The following is a 27,013-nucleotide window of genomic DNA, read 5'->3' as shown; positions in this document are numbered from 1 at the left end:
AATGAGGTATGCCTGTTACATCTGTATTGGACTTCTGAGAACATTTAATAAATTAACATAAACTGTGATGCTTTAAGAGTAGAATATTAGTATGTAGCTTTTCTCAAATTTGTGTTATGAATTTTTTTTCAAGAAATATCTCCAGGTAATTATAAACTTTAAGAAATACAGATATATACCAGCATCCTTCAAAATGAAGTATGAGTATCACAGGTCACAGAGAAGTATAAGGGAATCAGTGTGCAGTTTCTCAACTTCCCCATGTAATCTGTCCAATAACATGCCTAAGAATAAGGTTTTATGTCAGTTTCACCAGCCCCCCTTCCCTTTGACAATCATCTCTCTCCCACTTTACAAAAGGATGGTCTCTCAGCCCACCAGAAACTTATCATGGGCACTGCCCCAAGGAAAACATCGAGGATTGCAAAAGAACAAGTTGAAATACCAGTTATTTTGGAATGATTTTTGTAATCAATGCACATAATTGCAGAGAGGCATTGCCATAACATTTTACTTTCAATTTGTAATAAAATGCTAAAATATTAATAAACAATTATGATGTTTCAACCAACAGTATACCAGTATTAATAGCAATAATTCAATTCAGATAAAAATGTAAAAACTTACAGACTTTTGGTGTCAGAACATTTTAAAAATGCAAATTATGCACTTTTTTTGGTAACAAAGAACGATATACAATTTTCTGAGGTACTAGAAATAGGAATTCAAGGAGAAAAATGGAAGGTGACGGAAAAGGAACAATGTAGTATATTAAGGAGGATCTTGCTTTTGTCTCTTTTAAAATTAGCTCTGGTATTAAGATTCCACCAAATACATTTAAAAGAATAATAGATAAGTTTTGTTTTACAATTTCAATATTCACAATGTGCTGTCAATTACATCTTCTGCAACCATTTGCCAACTTAAAAGTGTTTGGGGGAGTGTATAGTTTTTTGAAAATTCCTTCTCTTATTAATAAATCATGGAATGTTTCACATCACCATTTTTGTGGTGTTTTGAAATGTTATAAAAATACAATTAGCAGTAACCTACATTGAATGTTACCGTGTGTGAGGCAGTATGTTTTACACACACTAACTCATGTAATGTTCATAAAGCCCTTTCAGATTGACACTAGCCTCACTTCCACCTGAACGTGAGAAAACTGAGGCATACACTGGCTAAGGCGACCTGGGGTACTAAAGAGCCGAAGCTGGAATTTGGCTTCTGCCAGTCTAGGCTTCAGAGCTCATACCGTGACCCACATCATAATATTACCCACTTACATATGTTTTTCTTACATAAATGTTCAAGTGCTGAAAGCTCATCTTTTCATCTAGGTTTGCAAATCTTTGGAAGGAAAGACTATACCATCAACTTCTCTGTGTTCCACAATAGATAAAATTTAGTTTTATACATAAAACATGTTTAATCAACATTTTCTGATTGTACATTTAGAATTCTCAAGAATTTCTCTCCTCCTCCATCTGATAATTGAGTGGCTCTCCCGAAAAATCTACAATCTAAGAATAATAATAGCTTTCTCTTCCACTTATTGTAAGAAACCTAAATCCATATATTTGACTAGACAGATACACACAAAAAAAGTTTAATAGCGGTTATATTTAAGTAGTCTGATTAATGGTTAATTTTATTTCCTTTTGCAGAACTAAAATTTCACATTGTTTAGATTTTCCTATTTAGATTGTATATTGGGCACATAATCACTCTTGTAATAAAAGAAGAAGATAATATTTGTTATTAAGACACTATTCGGAATTTGCAAATACATAAAACAGAGGTAAAGGAAAGGAATACAAACAAGCATGGAATAGGAACATTGACACAAAATCTGCAGCACACGAGGCAAGTCAGAAGGTTTGGGCTGAACACTTGAACGTTTGGGAGGCCCATTTCTCCTTACCTGGTATCAGGAAGCCACAGGGCCCTGGCAGCCCTAGAGCAGGGTATATGTTCAGACAAGGCAAAAGCAAAACATTTTACTTGTTAGAGGCTATGAAAGGCATTTCCAGAAATTGTGTACTCCACATTTTTCATACATTTTCAAGAAAACACAGTCATTTCCAATGGACTATTTTTGAGATTTATTTGAAAAAGCCTAGTTCTTTACTTGGGCACCTCAGGTAACTGCTCTGTCTTGTTCAATCATCGGTGGAGAAAATAATTATTTACTGGGCTTTTCAACTATACCTTTGAAGTCAAGTGGCCAAATGGTTGTCGTTTTCTTTTGTATTCAATACAGTAATTATTAAAAAGAAGTACAGATGATTAAAAACCATACCTTGACATGCAAATTTTTTGGAGGGAGTTGTAAGTAATAGTTTATCTGCCATTTCTCCAGGGCCGGCACAACGGGCAATTCCGGGTTCCTTATACTCCGACTTCACCCAGTCGGATAACCACTGCATGTTACAATCACAGTAAAGAGGGTTGGCTCCAATTGCTCTGGAAAAACAACACCACAAAAGCACAAACACACACACACATACACACACACACACACACACACACAAGTATGGAAGTATTATTTCCTACAGGAACAGAATTCAAAGTGTTGCTCAGTAGAAAATCCCTACAGATTTATTGAGGATAACAATTTAGTAGAAAATAGAGACAATGTGGATTCCCATTTTCCCGAATGATGTGCAGCTGGGATTCAGTGAGTTGTCACCAGTGTTAACACTTATCTGTGCTTTCCAAGGAATCCCTGTGTTTTCAGAGACAGGCTCACACCGGGTGTAAGCACACCCTAAGTGCATTAATACATCCTGCACTCACCAAGTATTTCCTGAGAACTCAATCACTATGCAAGATTCTGAGGACCCAAATATGAATAAAGCACTATTCTTCCGTCCAAAAAACTCCTCCTGCTGAGGAGATTCGCATACGCTCACAGGCATAAGTAATTTTTATTAGAAGTACTACAGTAGAAGTATGTACGAATAAATAGACTGACATTTCGGTGGAGGCACATGCTAATGGTTAAGAATGTCTAAACTATGTGGGATAGTTAGAGTTGATGGGAAAGGTTGAGAAGGATATTTCAGGTAAAGGACTAGCAAGTATAATGGTACAGAGATAAAAAAGAGCATGAAGGTATGAAATACTAAAGATATCTCAAGCTACTTCACCAGAGCTGATGTGGACCTACATTGGGTGTCTGTTCCTTTGCAAAATCTTTCATTATATGGTTCCTACTCATATAAGCAGTAGTAGTGATAGCAAAGCAATCAAAATAATAGCTAACATTTATTGCACTCTTACTATATGCAAGAGCTGGGCTAAGTAATATTTACATGATTTACCTCATTTTATTCCAAACAGTAACTTTGTGAGGTCAATATTATCAATAATCTGCTTTACAGATTAATAAACTGAGACCAGAGAAGCTATTCAGTGGGATCATAGACTTGTCAAGCTTGGGGACAAGTAGTAGATACATAAAATAACATTTTAAAACTGATTAATTCTGATTTATAATTGACTTATGATTAGTAATACTGCTAGGTCTTCAGGCTAAGCATAATTAATCTTACTCTGTTTTAGACAACTCCCAAAATATATCTCAATACTTTGTATTATGGCAGTTTTAATGCCCGGCTTTAACTAAAAATTTGAATGTAGTGAATGTTATACTCATATGTGTATGTCAGATTCAAATCCTACTAAATTAAAAGTGAGCAAAATGATGCTTTTGAGTCATCTGGTCTCATCTCTGCTGACATTTGCTAAGTCCTTACTGTGACAGAGGAGGAAGTGGAAAAAGTGACTAAAGCAGAGCTCTTTTTGCTGCATTCTCTGCCAGCCCTACACCCTGAACTAGAGCTTCATGGACACTGTATCTCATGCACAGGGCAGCCACAGTGTTTGTAAAGGACTAACTGTGATATCAACACTGATGCAGGTGCTGAGACTCAAAGGTGAAAAAGTGGAAGTTTTGCCTTCCAGGACCTAGTAATTTAGTGGAAGGAATCTTAGTAGGCACCAGACAGTCTAAGCAATGTATACACAAAAACCTATACTGATAACACATGCCCTAAGAGGCAAATTCACATTAACATGACTGACTTGGATTCTATTCTCCATTCATCCCCTTTTTAAAATTTTCTAAAACTCTTATCTTCTTGAAGTTTGAGTGTTTGTAGGGGAGTGCACAGCTGGGAGAGACTATGGTAGATAACCTCTCCTAGACAACTGGGTCCCCACTGACTTTGATATTTAAGCAGAAGCAGATAGCTGCCACCAGGTGGCACCAAACTCAGCATCACCCTAGGAGGCTTTGGATCCCAGGGCTGCTTCCTGAACTTTGATGGAATGATGGAAATTCAGCCCAAATGGGGTTTTTGGACCCCATTTATTACATATTTTTAAAAATGTTTTACTGTACTTCCTAAAAGTATAGAAATTCAAACAGGTTGCTATGAAAGAAAACACAAAAGAAAACCATTTCACCCAATATAAGGATTTGGCTGTTTTCCACTACCAGACTAGAAAGTCTTGAACCATGTCAAATTTATTTATTTTTTTTTGCATGGTTTCACGGCTTATGCTGAGTAATATTTGCTATGTAAATGAAAGCAGTTTGAGAAAATCAGGGTAGGCTTCGTGAAGGAAGCCTACTGATACTTGGGATATGACTTGGAAAAGTAGGGTTGGGATAGACCAAACTGAAGGGCAAATGATATTCTAGAATCAGAGAACAATGGGAAAAAAGGCACAGGCTAGTACAGTTGGGGGGAATGTTTGTAGAACTTTTAGTTGAGCGAAGAGAACTAATGGGACTTAAGAGTCAGATAGGTAAATAAGAGCTATATTGCAGAGGTAACCATATTCAGGTTGAAAATCTTCACATTTTCTTTAAAGATGATGCCAATCACATCTTAATATATTACAATAAAAGAAGTGGCACAGGATTTTTCCCAATTCGTTTACTAGGGAGAGTTTGACCCTAAACCTACATTTATGAACTAGGTACTCACAGGTGGGATAATGCAGAAAGATCATTGAAAGCACCTTCAGGCACCACAGAGATGTCATTTCCATGTAAGGAACTAAAAGCAAAAAAAAGAAAAATTAAATTTCTTACATTTCAAGAGAGTTCAGAAAAATTCCCATGCAAGTATGAGATTTTTAAATAAATACTTTAAGTCATTGTAGAAAAGACAGTTTATTAATAAATATTGATGTTAATAAATATTTTTGGTACAACTGGATATTAATTTGGGAAAGCAAAAAGTTACTTTCTACCTCACATCATATGCACAAAATGAATTCCAGATTGAAGAATTAAATATAAAAATTAAAAATGTATTAAAAATATGCCAAGTATAGTGGCATATGCCTGTAATCCCAGCATTTGGAGAGGCCAAGGCAGGAGGATTTCTTGAGGCCAGTTCAAGACAAGCCTGGACAATATATTGAATTTCCATTTGTATAACAAATTTTTTAAAAATTAGGCATGGTGGTATGCCCTTGTAATCCTAGCTACTTGGAAGGCTGAGGCAGGAGGATTGCTTGAGCCTAGGAGTTTGAGGCTGCTGTGAGCTATGATCTTGCTACTGCACTCCAGCCTAGGTGATAGAATAAAACCCAAGACCCTATCTCAAAAAAAAAAAATAAAAAGAAATAAAAAGAAAAGAAAAAAAGAAAGAAAAAATAAAGAAAATATAGAAGAGTTCATTTTTACTTTTTATGAATGAACATGAGATGAGGAAGGATTTCAAAAGCACTATGTAAAATCCAGAAATAATAAAGGAAAAAAATAATAAATTTTGACAACATAAAACATATCTGTAAGATAAAAGATTTCATATAAAGAACAGAATGGGAAATATTTGCAACTTATATAACATACAAGAATTAATTTCTTTATAAAAAGACCTGCAAGCATAGGATCAAGTAGTAGATGCATAAAGACACATCTACATTAATAAGAAAAAGACAAAATACCTAATAGAAAATGGAAAAATAATATGATCAGGCTCATTAGAATAAGAAGCACAAATGCTCAATAAGCAAACAAAATATAGTCAAATGCTCTAGTAATTGGAAATGCAAATTAAAACACAAACGGAAGATAATTTTCAATCTGTCATATAGAAAAAAATAAAAAGATTAATAATATTCAGTGTTTGCAAGAATGCTTTAAAGAAAGTACTCCACTGAACATGTGGTAGAAACATACATTTGTAAATTGACAAAATCTTGTTGGGGGACAATGTGTCAGTTACTTTTGGTATCCTCATTGTATTTGACAGTACCTCTCTACTAAATCATTGCTGAAGTGCTATGCTAGCACATTTGCACCAAGATGAATAATAGGATGCTAATGAGAGTACTATACAGTACTCATGAAAATTGTAATTAAACCAAATTAAGTATAGATGAGGATGATTTAATAAGTATGGTTCCTCTAACCTATGGAATATTCTGTACCAGTTAAACAGTGGAGTAATATCTCTATACAGTAGCACGGAAATAAACATTCTAAAGAATATGTTAAATAACAATAGCCACTAGCAGAATAAGAAAATATTCTATTTATGGCTCTTTAAATTTATTTAGTTGGGGGCACACATATATTAGGATGCAAAAACAAATGTATATGAAAAAGAACCAGAAGAGTACATTCAACTCTTTTAATTGTTAATTCTGGGGTAGGGGAGTGGGATTAAGGATCATGTTTTATTCCACATACTTTGAAGTACATTTTATAGTAAAAATGTTTTCATGTACTATGTAATTTCTGAAGAAGTTGATTTTCCCTATATTTCTTTCAAAATTAATTGAAGCTATATAAAACACACATCTTAATGTTATATACAATCAAATAAATTTGATTTGACAGCAACAAGTATTACAAAAGGGAAGGTTATTATTTTCAAGCTGTTGAACAATGATACAGTAAGATATGGTTTTTTTATTTCCAAATTTATAGTAAGTTCTAATGCAGGTATTCTACAACAGCCAACAATCAACAAAACAGTTAAATCATCAAAAAGACAACCCAAGGCCTGAGGCGGTGGCTCACACCTGTAATCCTAGCACTCTGGGAGGCTGAGGCAGGAGGATTCCTGGAGACCAAGCTAGCAAGAAAGAGACCCCTTCTCTATTAAAGATAGAAAAAAATAGCTGGGCATGGTGATGAACTCCTATAGTCCCAGCGACTCAGGAGGCTGAGGCAGGAGGATGACTTGAGCCCAGGAGTTTGAGGTTGCAGTGAGTAACATGGTGCCACTACACTCTAGCCAGGGTGACAGAGCGAGAGTCAGTCTAAAAAGAAAAAAAAAAGACAACCCAAAACTCAGATCCCTGAGAAAAGAGATATTTTGACTATAAGCTACTTACAGTAATCGGAGAGACTTCAATCCATCGAAGGTTCGAGGAGGAATACATCTCAGGCGGTTGTAACTAAGAATTCTGAAAACATAATATGCCAATTAATTTTATTTAGGTATCTGAAAATTGTCAAATAATATTTTTAAAATAATACAGTTAAGAAAAGAGTTATTAGAGCATGTTATAATTTGAGGGTATTTACACAATTTTTTTACTTTGTGTTGTCTCCCTAATACAACATATTTATTTCCTAAAAATAACCTAGAATACTTCCGTCTGGCCCTCATGAAGGTGTCTTTCCCCAGAAGCCTGTCTTAAGGATCTCCCCTAATGCCACCACAAACATAAAGTATTCTTTGTTTCTTTTATAGAACCCAATACTTTTTGTAATATCTGCATTTGTTCACGTATTGAGGCTTTGTCTGTTTCTCCCAATGGAAACTTTCCTGAGGCCAGAGACTCTGTCTTGTTCACTAGAGTGTCAAGCATCTAGAAAACGCATTCTGTCCAATGACTTAAAGAATTCTCAGTACCACACTTTCACACTCACAAGGTGAGGAGCTGGGTCATGTTGCTGAAGCTCTGATTAGAAAGGGTGCTTATTCTGTTGTTACTTAAGTCTCTAAAAGAGAAAAAGAAAGAAAGAGAGTCCACTATTAACCACAGCAATGGAAACATTAGTGATTCTTAGAGACAGAAGGGTCTTCTTGTTTATAGTCATGGCAGTGTTGCTAGCCCTGTTATTATCTGAAAACAAAAAGACACCAGATCACCCTCTGGAACAGATTGCAACGTTATTCATAATTATTCACACATCACCCTGTTGAAATTAGGAGGGATCGCATGAAGTGTGAGTACAGGGGGCTGGTCTCACTTCAGAGCAGATGCTTTAGAGCGAGCTCATTTTTCCTTCTGCTTCTGCTGCCACCTCCATAAGGCCTGGGACGGTTCACAGGGAACTTTCTGGGAGGCGGCTTGTAAGAGACACATTTCGTGGGTGAGAAATAAACCTTTATCCTTGTAAGTCCCCCAGATATGCAAACTTTGTCCTCATCAATACATATCTTCACTGATACACACACATATTCATAACTGAAAGAACCCCTGATTTCATAACTGAAAGAACCCCTGATTAATAACATTCAAATGCCATCATTATCAACACCTGTGTTCCTGCCCCCGAATGAGTGATTGTCACATAGTAGGTCCTCAATAAATATTTGTTTGACATATGTTTAGTAAATGAAAAAGATGTTGAATTTTTACCAATGCTAAATGGCTATTTATAAGTATAGTGTGCACGACTCTGGGTCATAATTTTTATTCCATAAACTTGATTTTATTCCCATTATATATTGTGTGTATATATATGCAAACATAACTATATTCATTAATATATGTCTATTCAATATGCATAATCACTATATTCAGTATATTTTTTAGAAGTAAAATGATACATTTATGAATAAATGGAAGATTCAGAAAAGCTGAAGATTGTCAGTTTCTTTATTAACATATGCAAATATCAGTAAAATGGATCCATAAAATTGTGAAAATGTTAGGAATCATTTAGGAGCTTTATAGTTCATATTTTAAGCTGTTGAAGTACTATACCTAATTTTTAAAAATAAACATTTCTATATCGAGGAAGTTACTTGCCTAGAGTTGTACAATGAGTCACTGGTAAAACCATTTCTGGATCCATAATTTCTCATTTTTTATTGCCAACTGGCTTTAAATAATCACATGTTATCCCACAAATGCCCCAATTTTGCTAAAGTGACCCTTTGCAAATTGCAGCAATTTAATGGTTTATTTAACAGAACAAATGTATGTAATCGGTTCTTGTGGCTATCAAATAAATAACTAGAGGAAGAACAAGTCATCAGAGGACATTCTTTATTCTTTAACCATTTGTCATTTAAATAGTCCTATGTACTTTTTATGAAGTGTTTGATTTTCCCATATTTTTAAAGAAAATTAAAAGTGATCAACAGTATTTTAACCAGCCTCAATAAAGTTTACATTGGGTCATGTAACATTTTCTGCTACTTAGGTTTCCAGAATTCACTTAGGAGTACTTTCTTATTCTAGAAACACTAGCAAATCTGCCTCTTAACCTATTTATATTTACTCTAAAATCAAATAGACTTAAACTAATAATGAGGTATTTCCATTAATATCTACTATCATTTTTTTGGCTAATTTTTTGTGTTCTATTTTATCAGTCACCAACAAGCTACTCTTAATGTGTGATATTATATGTAACAAGATTACATTCATTTTTAAACATTATACACATAACTAGATAAAAATGTTTTTATATTTAAATATCTACTTATATTTAAAACTTGAACATGGTTAAAACTGTTCCCATTAATAATAAGAGAAATGTTATTTTAGGAGGTCATCAAACCAAACTGAAAAATATTCAGTAATTTGAATTTTATACTCAGAAAGTCAGTATCTTTGTCAAGTTTAAATACAATGTAAACTCATACAGATTTTATAAAATAAATTTTGGATGCCCACAACAACTTAATCATGTTTTATATAAGAAACTCAAACCTATTAATAAACTAAATTTATAATATATTTTCAGTCAAGTTATTACCATATACCATCTTTTGCTTAAAGTCAAGCAAGACTAAAGGCATTATTTGTCTTTCTTTCCTTGGTTTGTTATAAAATAGCCCATATCCATTATCAACAAAAGTATACAGTTTTACTGTGTTTCTGTAATTCTCTGACTACTCAGACTTTCTTGTATTTGTGCTTCTTTGAATAGAGAAGGACCTTTTTCTAAGACATTCCATCACCTGATTGATATTCAATGAAGATGTAGCTAGTGATCCAGAACCACGATGAGCAAGGAGGAAAGCATCTAACTGTAAATGATTTATTTTATCTGAAAGGTTCACTACATCTTCTGCACCTTGCCATCCCCATTTTCAAGAAATAGAATAAGTCAAATATGGAAAAATACAATAGGTTACTCACATAAGTGTTAAATGTTTGTAGTTAGAGAGTTCCTTTGGAACCAGTGTAAATTGGTTTCCATCTAGATACCTAAAAACAAAGAAACAGTATTATCCTCTTAAAAAGTAATGGTGGCCTACCATAAAATAAGTGAACAACATTTCATTGTTAAGTGAGACAAGGAACCACTTGGCAATTTTTGCTTTAAGATGTCATGCTCCTAGCTGGGATCATTATTTAAGAGAAGTAAAGGGAAAAAACAAACAAAGAAACAAACAAACAAACAAACAAAAACCAAAAAAGAAAACAGTTGTCCAGAATTCTTTGTGGATCATTTAGGCTAAATCATAAAACCAAGGTCTCTGTGGTTTATCTAACAAGGCAAGGCAAGTATTTAGCCAGCTGAGTGTCAGTGAGGAGGTTCATTCAATCAACCACATTTTTACTCAGCTTTTCAGTCTGTTTGTGTTTATGTGGAAACAATACCATGAAATCCATTAACTACTAACAAAACCTTGCTTCTGTGTCCAAGACCACTCTCCACTGCTTTAATAGGTATTAGTACACTTAGAAAATAAAAATAGCCTATTTTAAAGAGAAATTTGGAAATTTGTACATAAGTAGTTTTAAGTTTAAAACTAGTGGCCGGGCGCTGTGGCTCACGCCTGTAATCCTAGCTCTTGGGAGGCCGAGGCGGGCGGATTGCTCAAGGTCAGGAGTTCAAAACCAGCCTGAGCAAGAGCGAGACCCCGTCTCTACTATAAAAATAGAAAGAAATTAATTGGCCAACTGATATATATATAAAAAAAATTAGCCGGGCATGGTGGCGCATGCCTGTAATCCCAGCTACTCAGGAGGCTGAGGCAGAAGGATCACTCAAGCCCAGGAGTTTGAGGTTGCTGTGAGCTAGGCTGACGCCACGGCACTCACTCTAGCCTGGACAACAAAGTGAGACTCTGTCTCAAAAAAAAAAAAAAAAAAAAAAAAAAGTTTAAAACTAGTTGAAATCTATTTGCTTGGCAATGAACATTTTAGGGAGTTTTGTGGAATATCACAAATTCAGCAAGTGCCCTAATACAGCACATATATATATATATAAAAGTAATAATCAAATAACCACATCTAAGTAAATTTTCCCTTTCCTATTAGAGTTAAAAGAATAATCAGAAAATGGATACGCTTTGGGATAACTGGCAAGACACAGAAATAACTGAATGCTTGAAGTTATAGCTATGGTGTCACAAAAAAAAATAAATTTCATCTCCTTCCAAGGCTATTCTTTTCCAGAATATAGATACTGAAGAGTTCAAATATCTTTTAGCAACTTGGGCCATCTGGCTATGGATGAGCCCACAAACAGTTCTGGCATCCTGGCTGGACATGTGGCCCCTGACCACCCAATGTTGTGGCCAATCTCAAAATTCCAGATTGAAGTTGGTATTTTTTTTTTTTTTTTTGAGGATATAGAAGTAGCAAACAAGTTGCCTAAGATAACAATATATTTCTAATATTTCAAAATGAAAGCAATTATATAAAAGGCACATGCCAAAAATATGCAATAAACATTTGATTAAGAGCAAAGCAAGGCGTATGTTATGACTCCTATGCTTACTTAAATTTTCTGACTTCATATTTCTTCTTCCACCCCTCTCCCTCTTTGCTTTCCTCCAGCTAAGTTTTTCTTGATACCACTAGAGGGAAGCATCATTCCATACAGTTCAGCACTTTCTCTTTTTTCCAAAAGACAGAGTAGAGGTCAAAAAGATTCAGAATGTGTGGTATGAATGTTTATATGTAAAACAATCTTAGGGGAAGTAATATGGAACTGATTAAGAATAATGGATACCATTTGTTCAAACTTGTCCACCAATAACACTAATTATTGCCAAAATCGTTAATAATTTAATATAATACATATAATTTTTTTTTCTAATGCACATGTATATGTTACTGGTGAAAAGGATTCTGCAGACTTGGTAGGGTTCTGAGAATAAGCTCTCTGGGAGGTAAAACGTGAATTCACAAGGGATGAGTTAATATTTTTCGCATCACCATAACATACTTTCAGAAGGAAAAAAGACTACTTTTTAATAATTTGTAGTGAAATAGATTGAAAATTCAACTGTTTAAAATGTTGAAGAAGTACATGTACAGCAGACAGGATATGAATCAAGCAGGCTGTTCAATGAAGCTCAATCAGAAAATTAAAGAATGTTTAAAATATTTAATGGATAGCAGGTAAAAGGACCAAGGCATAGGCCAGTGAAAATAGTATAGCAGAAGAGATTTAACATCAAAGATGGTCTGATTGTATGCTACTCCCCGGGGTATTCCTAAAATCAATGCTTTGCATACAGAATACTCTACAGGCATCTAGCCCTCCACAGGGGAGGGTTAAGGAGCCCATGTGATCTTCTGAAATAAAAACATAATAAGATAAGAATTAAGTATTTAATTGCATACATACATGTAAAACAGTGCTTAGAGTTAATGTGAAAATGTGACTGGTAGTAAGGGAAACTGAACATTTTACAGTAGTGTAAATCTACAAGGAACATTCTATGCACATGTGCTAAGATTGAGCCTTCTTTCCCTAATTGTTCCATTCAGGACCAAAGTATGATCTATTGAACTGCACCAGATTTTAAAATAAGATCCTTAAAAACTGAAGTGGTATCTTCTTGAACCTCATTACCTATGTCGCATAGTGCCGAAAGTTTATCAAACCTGCTCATTTGGAACACCTGCATGTATTTGCATGAATTACAGGGACACATTTGCATAAATTACATTTGGATTAAATCATTATTGATCCATGGTTTCATACAGACAAAAAAATAAACAGAGGCAAATGACTCAATTGTATTCATATTAATTTAGAGAATAAATGAATGGGGCATGCATGCATCGTTTTTCTAGCAGTTTCCTCGATGATTTATTACATTCTGCATTTGTGGCAATCTTGAAGGTCAGATATGTGTATATTGGCCATGTAATCTGTGGTTAAATATCAGTTATGAAAATGTCAGGGATAATTGGTCTCATACCCTTTTGGATCTAAAGGACTCTTATTCAAATCCAAAAAAAAAAAAAAAAAAAAAAACGCATTATCTCTTTTTAAGGGCAAGGATTATGCCAGTTTCTTCCACATCCAAGATAATTATTTACTCTATGTGGTGAGATACTGCCCCAGGGATCACAGAGTGAAGAAGACTTTAACGTAGGGAATATCCTAGTCACTGTAAATAAACTAAATATACAGATTTCCCAAAGTGTTAGTCTTTCAAGATACTCAATGAGAAGAGGAATATAGGGAAAAATAATTGCGAGAGCTACCTTATATTTTACCATTCTCTCTTGGAGCATTATAGTGCACCTTAGCATAATAAAGGCACTGAGAAATCCTATAGTGAAAAAAAGAAAAACACACAACCAGCAATTCCTGGGGTCTCTGGACTAATTTTGGTATTATCTGTTTACAAGTTTACATGATAACAATTAATTCCCCATAGAATGTAATTTGCAAACAGAATTCTAAACATTTTTGTTTGGTCTTCATTCCCCTGGGTGTGTAAAAAACATTAATTGTCAAGAAAAAGGAAAGACAAGTTTTACTTACAACTCTGTGACATCTCTTGGAATACCTTTGGGCAAGACCTTCAAGCCCTTGTTGCTACACCGGACAACCGTATCCAAGCAAGTACATTCCGTAGGACAGCGAGAGAGTGGGGAGCAACTATTGTCATCATTTCCTAAATTGCAGAAGAAATAAGAAAAACCCAGATTTGTGGTTTTAAAGGCACTAGAAGGATTTTATGTCTTTAAATTAACAAACGTAAGAGCCTTGGGCACTTATGTGTAGAGCATTAAGTATTTAAAAATTGACACCATAATTCTATACAGCACTGTTCTCAGACTGCGTAGGGCAACATTCCAGAAAATATTACAGTTTATAGCTTATAAAACTGTAATTACGATTACCAATGCAATTATAATAGCTACTTATTTGTTCAGTTATTTGCACAAATTATACTTTTAATTAGAATATGTAAATGTAAACTGAGTTACAAAGAAAGGAGACAGATATGAAGAGACATAAAGGGATAGATTAGTTTAAAATGTTTAGCAAAAATTGCATGGGTTCCACATTTTACAATATAGAGCTTAAGTTAGCTCTCCTTTCACTTCACTGGGAATATTATTAATAATAGAACCTGTTCTATCTACCTTAGGAGCTATTATGAGAATGAAATGTGATGATACAGAGACAGCATTAAAAGTGAAAAATATTATTTTTGTCAGAGTTACTAAACCTTCTATTTTATAAGTTAATTGCTTTTCTCAGTTTAAAATGGTAGTTACTTAAAAAGATGCCTAAAATAATTTTAAAAAGTTAAAATGAAGCTATTTAAATAGTACCAACCCCAAGTAGGAAACTAGAAATCTTTTAAAACACTCAGAACACACATTAAGCAGACTTGAGTGTGAAAGGGTAGTCTGAGAAAGTAAGTGCCCTGTTACTAAAACAAAACAAAACAAAAAACAAAACAAAACAACAGAGCAAAGCAAAAGACACATGATCCTTATCTGTGGAACTGAACTACGACATGCTGTGCAATTGTGCACAACATCAGAACAACATCACGTGAATGCCTGATGACTAAAGATTTGGCAAGTATTTCTTACCATCATCACAAGTGAAGTCTTGAATGGCCACATCTTGGATAGGAATTTCTTTGAGGAAGTATGGTTTTTGACATCGAGGATTTCCCGTTACAATTCTTTTCTTCCTGAGCCACTCTCCCAACCAAGCCAGGTAGCAGTTACAGTTAAAAGGATTGGCCAAGAGGTTTCTAAGTGCCACATGCAAACAATGCATAGTTTAGTCCAGGGTTTCACCTTCTTCTCAAAATCCCATGCTGCCATTTCCCACACTATTTCTGTTGGAATAATTCCTTCTTCCTTGTATTCCCAGCCCCCATTCATACTCAATCATATGCAACATATGGGATACATTTATTTGCTAAAATATTTATGCTTGGAACTTAAACTGTAACAACACTTTTACATAAGAGAATTTTTCAAATAATTTCATGCCAAAAATAAGGTAAAGGCAGAAATTTAGGGTTTATACAGTGGATCCAGATAGATATCTCATTTAGAAATAATTTAAACTTGTCAGAAATCTGACTTGCTGTCAAACTTCTCTGCAGTGATAATGCAGTAATTTAATATAAAGATGAAGGCTGATTACCTTATATTATTGAGTTTAACCTGACAACAGCTATTTCATTAATTTGTCATCTCAAGATTTCCATCTCTTATTTGCTCCAGAGAATAGGTTTCCCATCTAAACTGACAGCTGAGTTGATTAAATGCCAGTTATAAAAATGAATTTACTTCTACAAATCTCAATACTTTTGGCATCTCACCACTTCAGCACAAACCTATTGACAATCCCATTATTTATAAACATGCCATCTTTAATATGCGCAAATTAGTTACTCAATGTAAAATGTCACATTTTATGTGGAAAGAGGATTAAGTACTTTAGTGATGGATGGATGCTTCTCTCAAATTATTTCTTCAGTGACTTGAGCATTTTTACACATTTTTTCTAACTATAACTATATTCCCCTCATCCTATTGAGTTAGATTAATATCTTTGTATGCCACCATTACAAGGAAATCTTATCAGTTATATGATTAATATTATATGATAAATAATTTCAAACACTGCTTTTTAGATACTAACTTATAAGAAACCTGAAATACATTGTTTGGAGGAATTTTTTTTTTTTTCGGACACTGAGTTCTATCTATAGGCCTACAAATATTTTTTTTATTTTCAAGCTGTCTATATAAAATATCCTCTCAGACAGGTTCAAAGTATTTCTTCAATATTTTCCTAATATCATAGTAACTGACCTGTAGTCAGCAGCGTTTATTGTTGGTCTGATCATCCTAATGTACCTCCTGTCATTTCGAATGATCCTTTTGAGCATACTTTGTTGGCAATCATGCCATCAATTCTGTTTTTATAGTACTCATTCTGAAACTACTCCAGTGTGGGAACACTGGGGAAAATTCATCACATTTCTTTTCTATGCAGCCCTATCAAGTTATTATAATTTTAAAATTTAGAAATAAGCCACATATTGAGCACATTGTTATAAAAAAGGAATGACTAAACAATACTGTAATTTTTTGTTAAAATTTAATATTAGTAGGTAATATTTTTTAAAAAATTAAAATAAATTAACATGAACAAATTTGTCCCTTTAAAAATATCTAAACCCTTGATTATATTTTTATGCAATGCCTGATAATGCATTAAAATGTTATTAATAAAAGTAACAAATGTGTATCAAGTGATACACAAAGAGAGACTATTTTTCATACTTACAGAGTAGACAAAGAATGAAGAGTATCAAATGCCCCTGGTGCAACTGTAGTAATTTGATTATCATATAAAGAAAGCAAACGTACAGAACTGAGTCCTATGAAACTGTCATTCCCCACACAGCTTATTTGATTGCTTCTCAACATCCTGAGGGAAAAAAGAGGACATTGTTAAGGAGATAAAGCATCAGACAATCAATTTTGCCTATCTGAGGATCAAAATAATCCTTCTTTGCAAATATGTGGCATTCATTACTATTTTTTGCATGTTAACTTGTCATTAGGAATTGCTATGGATATGTACTGAGAACATCCTGCAAGAATAAAATGCTGTCGAGTTGTCAATGATTAATCTCAGTTATAAAAGGCTCCGTGAGTCTCCGCATGGATTTACAATCCCACGATGAGGGCGGAACATTTTCTTTTGATGCTATAATTATGTTTGCATGATTACATAATGTCCTAATTCACCTACAGCTCTCTGAGACCTTGGAGCCCTGTGATTTGTGTATTCTGGGTAGTATTGCATTTAAGGTTGAACAAAAAGGAGGCAGAAAAGAATCAATAGCCACTGCAGATGAAGAACTGAGGGCATCTGAGGGACTAAGATACAAAGTCAATGTCAAACATGGGCTGGGAAAGCCAAAGTGAAATGAGTATCCACAAAGCATACACAAATTATTTCATTTATAACAATTAGTTAATTAGTTCAATGTTTTACTTTTAAAACTTAAAAAATGGGAAGAATAACAGATCCCAGTTGCCTCTCTCTGCCGCTCAGGCTGGAGTGCAGTGGTGTGATCACTACTCACTATAACTTTGAGCTCCTGTGCTCAAGTGATCCTCCCACATCAGCCTCCATGTACCTGGGACTACAGGCACATGACACAATGACCAGGTAATTTCTTTTTTTTTTTTGGAAGAGATAAGTTTTGCTATATTGCCCAGGCTAGTCTGGAACTCCTGGGCTCAAGCAATTCTCCTGCCTCAGCCTCCCTAAATGCTGGGATTACAAGTGTAAGCCACTAAACCTGGCCCACGCTAAACTTTAAATGGGGGTACTCTGAAAAAATTCTGACCTTTTTTTAATCATTGCCATTAACAAGATTACCACTATAGTCATTTCCTTATTACTGCTATAGTATTGGCTCAGTTCTCCCTTCTTTGCTAAGTCTTTATTTATAGTTGTAATAAATCTTATTCATAATTCCTAAAAAGTTAATTTATTCCTTAATTTTTCTAAACATGAGTTGACTACTCTACTAAAAGACTGCAGAATCTGAAAAAAGGGAGGCAAAAATAAACAACAAAGTGTCACTTTAAAATACTAGATTGCCCATTAATAAATAAGAAATATAAATGTTTGCATTCTGCTAAGTTACAGACAAGAAGGAAAGATGGTGCCCTTCTTATCAAGGCATCGTTTTATGTTAGGAAACAAATGCAAAACAGAAAAGTACTCTTATCAGCACTTTCCTTTTCATAAATAATAAACAGTACTAAGTCTTAATCTTTCTGGAGTCACAGACCCCTGAGAGAAGTAAAACAAAGTTTTACTCTTCATTGCTGGAAAAATCCATAAGAGCACATAGGCACAAAATTTCATCTGCAATGTCAAGGAATTCAACGACTCACTGAAATATGTACACAAACTATCAACTGGCCTATCAGTCCTAGAGGGTTAAGATGTATAGAGGGAATGGGGATGTCCTGTCAAAATCTTCATAGCTCCAAGCATAAAGACACCAAGTGGGAGAATAGGTATGTCCAGTTAAACCACTCTAGGACTTTGAATACCCTGAGTTTGGCTCTAAATTGCTCTAATATCCTTGCTGTGGCACCACTGGAATAAGGAGAGAGCCAGTGGGTACCTGTCTCCGGTGCTGAAACATAAGCAGCACGAAAACATCCACAGAAATATAACGAAAGGGGAAAGTTGAATTTAGAGAACTCTTGGGGAGAGTCTCATGAATGTAATTAGTCAGATGAAATAGTTTGATAAGTTTTTGGGGTGGTGTTTTAAACTTAATTGTGTCCTCCCATTCGTATGTTGAAGCCCTAACCCCTACCTGTGGCCATACAGTCAAGTGTCACATAGCAATGCTTTGTTCAAGGATGGAAATACAAAGGTGGTCCAGCAAGACTGTAATGGAGTTGAGAATTTCCTATTGCTTCATAATGTCATAGCCATCATAATTGTCTGAGCACAACAATTACTCACTTGTTTGTGGAAATGCTAGTGTAAACAAACCTATTGTCCTGCTAGTCATATAAAAGTCTAGCATGTATAATTATGTACAGTACATAATACTCAATGATGTCAATAAATGACTGTTACTGGTTTTTGTATTTGCTATACACCAGACTTTTTATTATTTTAGAGTGCACTTCAACTTATGTGCATGTGTGTGTGTGTGTGTGTGTGTGTGTGTGTGTGTGTTAGCTGTAAAGTGGCCTCAGGCAGGTCCTTCAGTAGGGATTCCAGAAGAAGGCATTGTTATCAATGGACATGGCATCTCCATGTTCATTATTGGCCCTGACGACCTAGTAGAGCAAAATGTGAAGGTGGAAGATAGTGATATTGATGATCCTAACATTGTGTAGGCCTAAGCTAAGGGGTGTGTGTCTTGGTTCTTAACAAAACCATTTTAAAAAATGTTAAAAATAAAAAGTATCTTATGAAATAAGGAAAAAAGAAAGAAACTATTTTTGTACAGTTGTACAATGTGTGTTTTAAGCCAAGTATTATTGCAAAGGAGTCAAAAGTTTAAAAAAATGAAAATGTTTATAAAGTAAAAAGTTACTTATTAATGAAGAAAAAACTTAATAAAATAAACTTAGTGTAGCCTAAGTGTACAGTGTTTATAAAGTCAACAGAAGTGTACAGTAATGTCTTAAGCCTTCACATTCACCCATCACTCACTCATTGACTCACCCGGAGCAATTGCTATCCCTGTAAGCCCCATTCATAAGAGCCCTACACAGGTGTACTATTTTTAACTTTTATATTGTATTTTTTCTGTACTTCTTCTATGTTTAGATACACAAATATTTCCCACTGTGTTACAGTTGTCCTCAGTGTTCAGTACAGTCCTGTGCAGTCCAGGTTTGTTGCCTGGAGCAATAGGCTGTAACATGTAGGTTTCTCTAAGTGCACTCTATGGTGTTTGCACAATGTCAAAATGGCCTAATGACACATTACTCAGACTGTATCCTTGTCATTACTCAATGCATGACTATATTTGGAGAGAGGGACTTTAGAGAGATAATTAAGGTTAAGTGAGGTCATAAGGGTAGGGCCCTATTCTGACAGGACTGCCATCCTTATAAGGTAAAAAGGAGACATCAGAGAGCTCACTCTCTGTCTATGAATACACAGAGGAAAGGCCATGCAAGGACACCACAAGAAGGTGGCCATCTACAAGCCAAGAAGAGAGGCCTCACCAGAAATCCACCCTGTCAACACCTGGATCTTGAACTTCTCACCTCTAGAAAGGTGAGAAAATAAATTTCTGTTGTTTAAGCTGCCCAGTCTGTGGAATCGTGCTGTGGCAGCATAAACAGATTAATGAAGGTGGAATTCTAGCCTATTCCTTTCCTCCCACTCCAGGGTACTGCTCCACAAAGAAGCAAGTTCCAGTATCAAAAAATAGTCCCACAAATATTAATACTTTCCAAGAAGGGAGGGTTCTTGTTATACAATGTAACCCAAAGGTTAAAAAAAAGAAAAAAAACAAAAAAACAAAAAAACTTTTATCGGGTGTGGGCAGATGGGAGGGGGGAGGAGGGGAAGGATATATACTTACAAAATAGGTGCGATGCGCACCACCTGGGGGTAGGACTCGTTTGATGTTTTGGTAAGGCAGGGGTTGGGGGAGGAATGGCAGGGGCAAGATATGTAACCCTAACAATATTTGTACAGCCATAATATGATAAAATAAAAGGAAAAGAAAAGATTTGTGTTTTGCTGAGTTACCTGAGGCAGCTCGGGGGAAGGTTAGATGCAGCCACCACGACACATCTTGTCTGTCCTCTTACTACACCCTCCTCAGTATCTCTTCCATTAAAGGGCTGAGCAGGACTGTTTGTATATGATTTTGAAATGGCTCTAAGTTAGGCCTTGGGAAGGGTGGGCAGGTTCCGGACTGGTCCTGCTATATATGGTTGAGCTCCAAGCTACCCCATGCAAAGCACATGGAGCTCACTTCTGCTCTAATGTGCAGGGTCTTTTTTGGTGGGATTTGAATTAAGGATGCTAGCAGCACATCCCACTGGCTGTGGAAATGCCCTTCTCCCTCTGCATCAGATAAACAGCAGGCAGTGGACTCCCTCAGCTGTCAGCACCCCTGGTTGTACGCAGCTCGCAGAAGCTGCTCAGGGCAGGGCAGGGTTGATTAGGATTTGGAGGACAGAGTGCAGCTCAGGCCTCTCTCCACTACAATCACCAACAGTGGCCTCTTGGTTGCAAATATTTTCCTTCATGTCTTTCAGAGGCTTCAGAGTTTGGTTTGTCACTCTTCCAGTTTTTAGGGCACCGCTTTTGTCAAATATAATTATATACTTTAAAGATAAAAATATATATGTATATATATGTTTGTATATATACATATGTGTGTATGTGTATACATGCAGTGTAGGAAATTCAAACAATACAAAAAATGCTGTATATACTATTCAATGTAATCCTCATCCTCCTTGACCAAAAACCATTTTGGAAACAGAATTTTTTTTCCCTAACTTCCCTATCCCTGAGCAAGTACATACACGTCTTAGCATGTTTTCTTTGAAACCGAGAGTAAAAGATACACCACCAGCCAGTCTTTTTCTGTATCAAGACCTTGCAGGGGCAAACAAATGTAGTCCCCACATAAGCTATTAGAGTTATTCCATTGCAGGGGTTACAGGAGATTCTAAAGCTTAGAGACCTTGAGACAAAAGGGAGTATCAGACAGAGGTGTTTGAGGAAAAGGAAAGAGAATGACCACTGTGGGGCAGGACAGGGGGACCAGAACCATACAAGCATTAGAGCAAGGATGATCTATTTTGTTGAAAAGAGCCACGAGGGCCTCTCCTGACCATTTGCTATTAACACACTGAAGGCAGGAGTATTGGAGTAAGGGACAATTTGCATTCACAAAATATGTGTGTGTGTGTGTGTGTGTGTGTGTGTGTGTGTGTGTGTATTTGTGTGTGTGTGACAGAGAGGGTGTGAAAGACAGGCAGAGAGAGGGGGTGGGAGAAGTCAGAGGTGCCCCCTCCTGGGATTATAATGAACAATGAACTACAATTGTTTGATGGAAGAATTGCAGCGCAAATAAGAATACTTACAAAGTTTTGAGGCTTTCCAAACCTTTGAACATCTTATGCCGAACATTCTCCAAACGATTACTTGTAAGAAGTATTTCATTTACACCAGATGCTCCTTCAAATGCTCCCTCCTCAATATCTGTGATCTTATTGTTGCTAAAGTTTCTAAGGAAAAATTGTTGGAACAAAGATTTTTAAATAATTCCTCTTTTACAATGAGGGCACTGAAACAACATGTCTGATCGTTTCCTTCTACTGAACAAAGTCTTCCACAGTCTTTAAGCTTTTCACTGCTCCGCCCTGCCAGGGCTTTGAAAAGACACCATTTCTCTGTCCCATCAGGACAAAGAGACAAAAATACTAAGAGGGAATGTCTGTGGGTAAAAAATACCAGCCTGATCCATGTCAAAATCTGCAAAGGTCCCCAGGGGTATAAAATTCTTGAGGTCAGGTATTGGGTTACATAAACCTTTATGCCTTCCACAGAACTTAATAAGGAACTTTTCAAAGAAATGTCCTGATTAAAACTGTTCAATGAATTAATGACTAAAATAAGTCAATTTTGTAGAGAGAAATATGGGATAAAATTGTTACTGTTTGGATAGCATCAGAAAGATATTTGAATGTGAGTTTAGCCCCAGTTGAACTTCTCCTTTAATGTGTTACAACAACCAACATAACTGTCAGTATTACATATAGTAGCAAACACTATAATGTTTGCCCAGAGGCCAAGGATGTCCAGTTGAGGTAACACTTTTCTATAGACTTTCTTTCTCTTTCTCACTGTTCTCTCCAAGACCAGAAGTGCACCCAAAACAAGGATCATTTGTATTTATCCTTTTATTTTTTTCAGAGCATCACACATAGCTGCTCAGTAAATATTTGTTGCATTGGAAATCATCCTATAGCTAAAAAGAAGGCGTATTTAGTTCCAGTGCAAAAGGAGGGCAATGAAGAAAGGAGAAACCCTTTGGGAGGCAGCATAACATGGAGGGCAAGTGCACAGGTATTGGGTTCAGGCTGCTCTGCCATGTACAGTCTCCGTGATCGTGGGTCAGTTATGTATTGTGGACACACATGTATCATGGAGCCATGCTTCTTTCCTCCTGTTGGCGCTTCCTCATGTGTGGAGGGTGCTCCATTGGCCTTACACTCTTGGCTTCTGTCCTGTCCCTCTCTCATGCCTTAGGAAGGGTGTGGAGTATCCACTGAGTGCTGTTGAAACTGCTGAGCTTATGAACTTATTTTAAAAGATGAGTTGTGGACATGTAGTAACACAGATGAGCTATCAAGTCAGTTTGCCAATCATTAATTTTGACTATCTTCTAATGAAAGTTTAATGAAGCAAAAAGTCAAATAGTTGACATGAATGTGCTGAAAAAGAAATAACAGTATGGTTTTGGGAATAGTAAGGAAGTTGCAAAACATGACTGAACCCATTTTAATGTGCTTAGATTGCTGGATTCCTGCTGTGGCCACATAACAGACCATCTGTCTGAGTTAACGTAAGATGCTAAGGCTCTCCTACGGAAAACGTGGTTGACACACTGTTTGAACACATAGAAAAGTCCTTCTCAGAGATTACTTTAAATTCATGTCACAGGTACTCATTGTATGGAAACTTCCCTGGATTTTTTTTTTTTTATATTTTTCAATTTTCAAAGAAACTTAAAACTATAAAAGAATGGGAAAGACACAATAAAACACTACTGAAATTCAAAAACATAGCTAACAAATGACTTACATTTTACGTAATTGAGGAAGTTTCTTAAAGATTCCTGTGGCTTCTAATACTGTAAATTCATTATTATTGAGACGCCTGTAGAAACAAATAAAGAACAGAAAAGTTTCATTATAAACAGTTAGGAAGGGATTATGCTTTATTTGTCAAATTGAATTATAAAATTATTGAATGGTAACCCTAAAATAAAACATAGTGCACATATCACAGAAGATTTGTACAATATACTGATTTTTTTTCTATTTTACCCAAATTTTAATTATCAAAATAAAATATATTAAGGACGACACAGTAAGGAAAACCAAAAATCAAAATCAGTTCTCATTCAATATTCTCTAGAACATAATTTCTTAGACTTATTTTCAATACCACCCCCAAAACCAAGATGCTTTAGACATTTTTTTCCTAATTGCTTGCTCCATGTATTTTTTAAATTTATAGCTTTATTAAAATGCAATTCACAGATCATAAGGATACAATTCATATACTCTGCTATCTAAATTCAGAATAATTTCACCACCCCCCCAAAACCCCATACTCATTACCAGTCACTCCCAATTTGCTCCTCCCCTCTACTTATTGGCAACCATTAATTTATATTCTGTTTTTATTGATTTTCCTGTTCTAGACATTTCATATAAATGGAATCACATAAAATGTGGCTTTCGTGTCTGGCTTCTTTTACTTTGTATCATGTTTTAAAGATTCATTTGTGTTGCAGCACCTATCAACGCCTCTTTATTTTTATGACTGAATAATATTCTATTGTATGGGCATACCACATTTTGTGTGTCCATTCATTGGTTAGCTGACATTTGTGTTGCTTCCACTTTTTGACTGCTATGAATAATGCTGCTATGAATGTTGCTATACATAATTTATGTTTTCAACTTTTTGTATATATATTTAGGGGTAGGACTGCCGGATCACATGATACATCTATGCTTAGCTCTTTGGGGAATAGCCAAACTGTGTTCCAAAAAAGCTGTACCATTTTATATTCATACCAGCAATGTATAAGGGTTCTAATTTCTTCTATTATACTATTGTCCTTTTTTGTTTGTTTGTTTTTGTAGCCATTCTAGTGAGTGTGAATTGGTATCTCATGGTGGTTTTGGTTTGTATTTCCCCAATAACTAAAGATACTGAACATTTGTTTTCATGTGTTTTTTTGTCATTTGTATATCTTCTTTGGAGAAGATGTCGATACAGATAATTCAACTACTTTTTCATTGAGTAGTGTACCTTCTTAATATCTATGAATTATAAATGTTCTTTATAGATTCTGGATATAAATCCTTTATTGGGTGCACGATTTTCAAATATTTTCTTTTCAGTACTGACTTTATATGTATTATTTAAAAAATTATAAATTTATTAAAACATACATATTTACTGAAGTATAAATTAGAGGCTATTTTCTACTATAATTCTTCCTTGACAAATAAGCCTTTTTAAGATGCTAGCATGCTGGAAGCTATCATTTCTTTGTAGTATTGCTGGTAATAAGCATAAATACTTATATCACTATAAAAATAGCGTTTAGCTCTTTAGTTGTATGGTTCCATGCATTTCTAAATGTCCTTGAGCTATAAAATGGTTTCATGAACTAACAGGAGTAAAAAAAAATCATTATAATCACAAGATAGGTAGTTTCTGTCAATTCTTTGAAAGGCATTACTTTATTTTTAATTATTCAAGTTGCTTAAAATTCATTAAGTAAGAGGCATAAATATAGACACAGTGGGAGATAAACTGTAGCACACAATCGCTGTCATCAAGGGACTATAATCTAGTTGAAGACAGAAGGATTATACACACATAAAGAGACAACCAACTTTGCAAAGCAGTAAATGACAAATACCAGATGGTGCCATACACAAACATGGCTGAGATGTTTAGAAAATGATGAGATTTCACTAGGTTTTTCTTGCAGTTTTAGAATGCTAATATAAAGGTCTTCTTTTTATAAATAAAGTCAGTAAAGGCAAACCATACATGAGCATAGAATCTATAAATGATTCAACAAACATATTTTAGTGACTAGTATCCCTGTGTTGGGATTGTAAATATAAATCAGGTCATACAATTTTGCTATTCCCCAAAGACTTTCAGCTACTCCTGCTATGGTATCCATTATTCAGAAAAAGCTACCCTTCCCACTTTAATACTTGATAATCACTGAATCCTTCCATCTGTGAGTCAATGAAGTAGGAAAGTAGATAAAAAGAACTCTTCAGATTCATAATTAACAGAGCTTTAAAATGGTGACTCTCAAACAACTTTATTTGGTTGCTGTAAGGATTAAATACATTAAAAATCTATTACGTGCTTACAAATAGGTTTGGGCATAAATAATACCAAATAAACAGTATTATCATTACCATTATTAAGTGCTAACTGAATTTTGAGAGAAAAATTAATTTGTGTAATTTTATCTTTGCATAGATTGAGGAACTAAGATAGCCTCTAACATATTGTTGTATCAAAAAGAGTTATGCCAACGTAACATGTATTAATTAAAATTAATGTGATTATTGAGAATAAAATCACAAGACAAAAATTCCTATGCTTTGATTCTTTCATTTCCTTCCTCCCAACCAGGATTTTGTAGGGGGATGAACTTACAGCTCTGCAGTGTACTGGGGAATATGGTCTGGGATTTTGTTGAGTTTTTGATTGGAGCAATCTACTGTGGTCCCTTCACAGCGGCACTTTTCAGGGCAAGCCAAATCTGCAAAGCAGTCTCCGCTTAATTTTGATCGATAATCTTCTGTACCTATTGAGAATTCAAACCAAAAAAAAAATATGATAACTGAGTCTGAAGGTTAGAGTTTTTTAATTTGTAGGAAGAAAAAAGATAACTATAGATTATGTAGCAGGGAGACAACTTGGGGAATTTTGGTCAATGGATGTCAGGAGAGGGTTAAGAGAAAGGCTTGGAATTTTCTGGAAAAAAGAGTGACCAGATTCACATGACAGGAAAACATTAATAAATTTGAGCTTTTCACAGCTGTACTTTCTGCTGATCCAGTTCTGAGCCATTCTATCCTGTTTCACAGCTAATCATACAATGGATATTAATTGTTAAAAAGTTTATTTTTTTTTCTCTGAGTCAAGAATTGAGAATATATCCAGTAATAGCATATTCCTATATATCATTTACTAATTAGGGCTTTCAAGGCAAATGGATGTACTCAGGCTTTTAAATTTTCTATGGACTTT

General features: G+C 35.1%; 1 protein-coding gene across 2 annotated transcripts in view; it reads right to left on the bottom strand.

The window, feature by feature from the left end:
* Positions 1-27,013, bottom strand: part of SLIT2 (slit guidance ligand 2) — a 345,517-nt gene that overhangs the window by 58,801 nt on the left and 259,703 nt on the right. For both annotated transcript variants that reach the window (XM_012737490.3, XM_012737492.3), the window contains 11 exons: positions 26,417-26,567; positions 23,792-23,866; positions 22,069-22,212; positions 16,745-16,888; positions 15,025-15,191; positions 13,958-14,090; positions 10,360-10,428; positions 7,910-7,981; positions 7,369-7,440; positions 5,001-5,072; positions 2,303-2,466 (listed from right to left, as the gene is read on the bottom strand). In XM_012737490.3, coding sequence (XP_012592944.1) covers positions 2,303-2,466; positions 5,001-5,072; positions 7,369-7,440; positions 7,910-7,981; positions 10,360-10,428; positions 13,958-14,090; positions 15,025-15,191; positions 16,745-16,888; positions 22,069-22,212; positions 23,792-23,866; positions 26,417-26,567 — 1,263 coding nt within the window. The remainder of the gene's footprint in view (positions 1-2,302; positions 2,467-5,000; positions 5,073-7,368; positions 7,441-7,909; positions 7,982-10,359; positions 10,429-13,957; positions 14,091-15,024; positions 15,192-16,744; positions 16,889-22,068; positions 22,213-23,791; positions 23,867-26,416; positions 26,568-27,013) is intronic.

This window comes from Microcebus murinus, chromosome 3 (assembly GCF_040939455.1).
Source record: "Microcebus murinus isolate Inina chromosome 3, M.murinus_Inina_mat1.0, whole genome shotgun sequence".
NCBI lineage: Eukaryota > Metazoa > Chordata > Mammalia > Primates > Cheirogaleidae > Microcebus > Microcebus murinus.
Note: the sequence above shows the minus strand (reverse complement) of the source record. Positions and strands in the feature narration are given on the sequence as shown.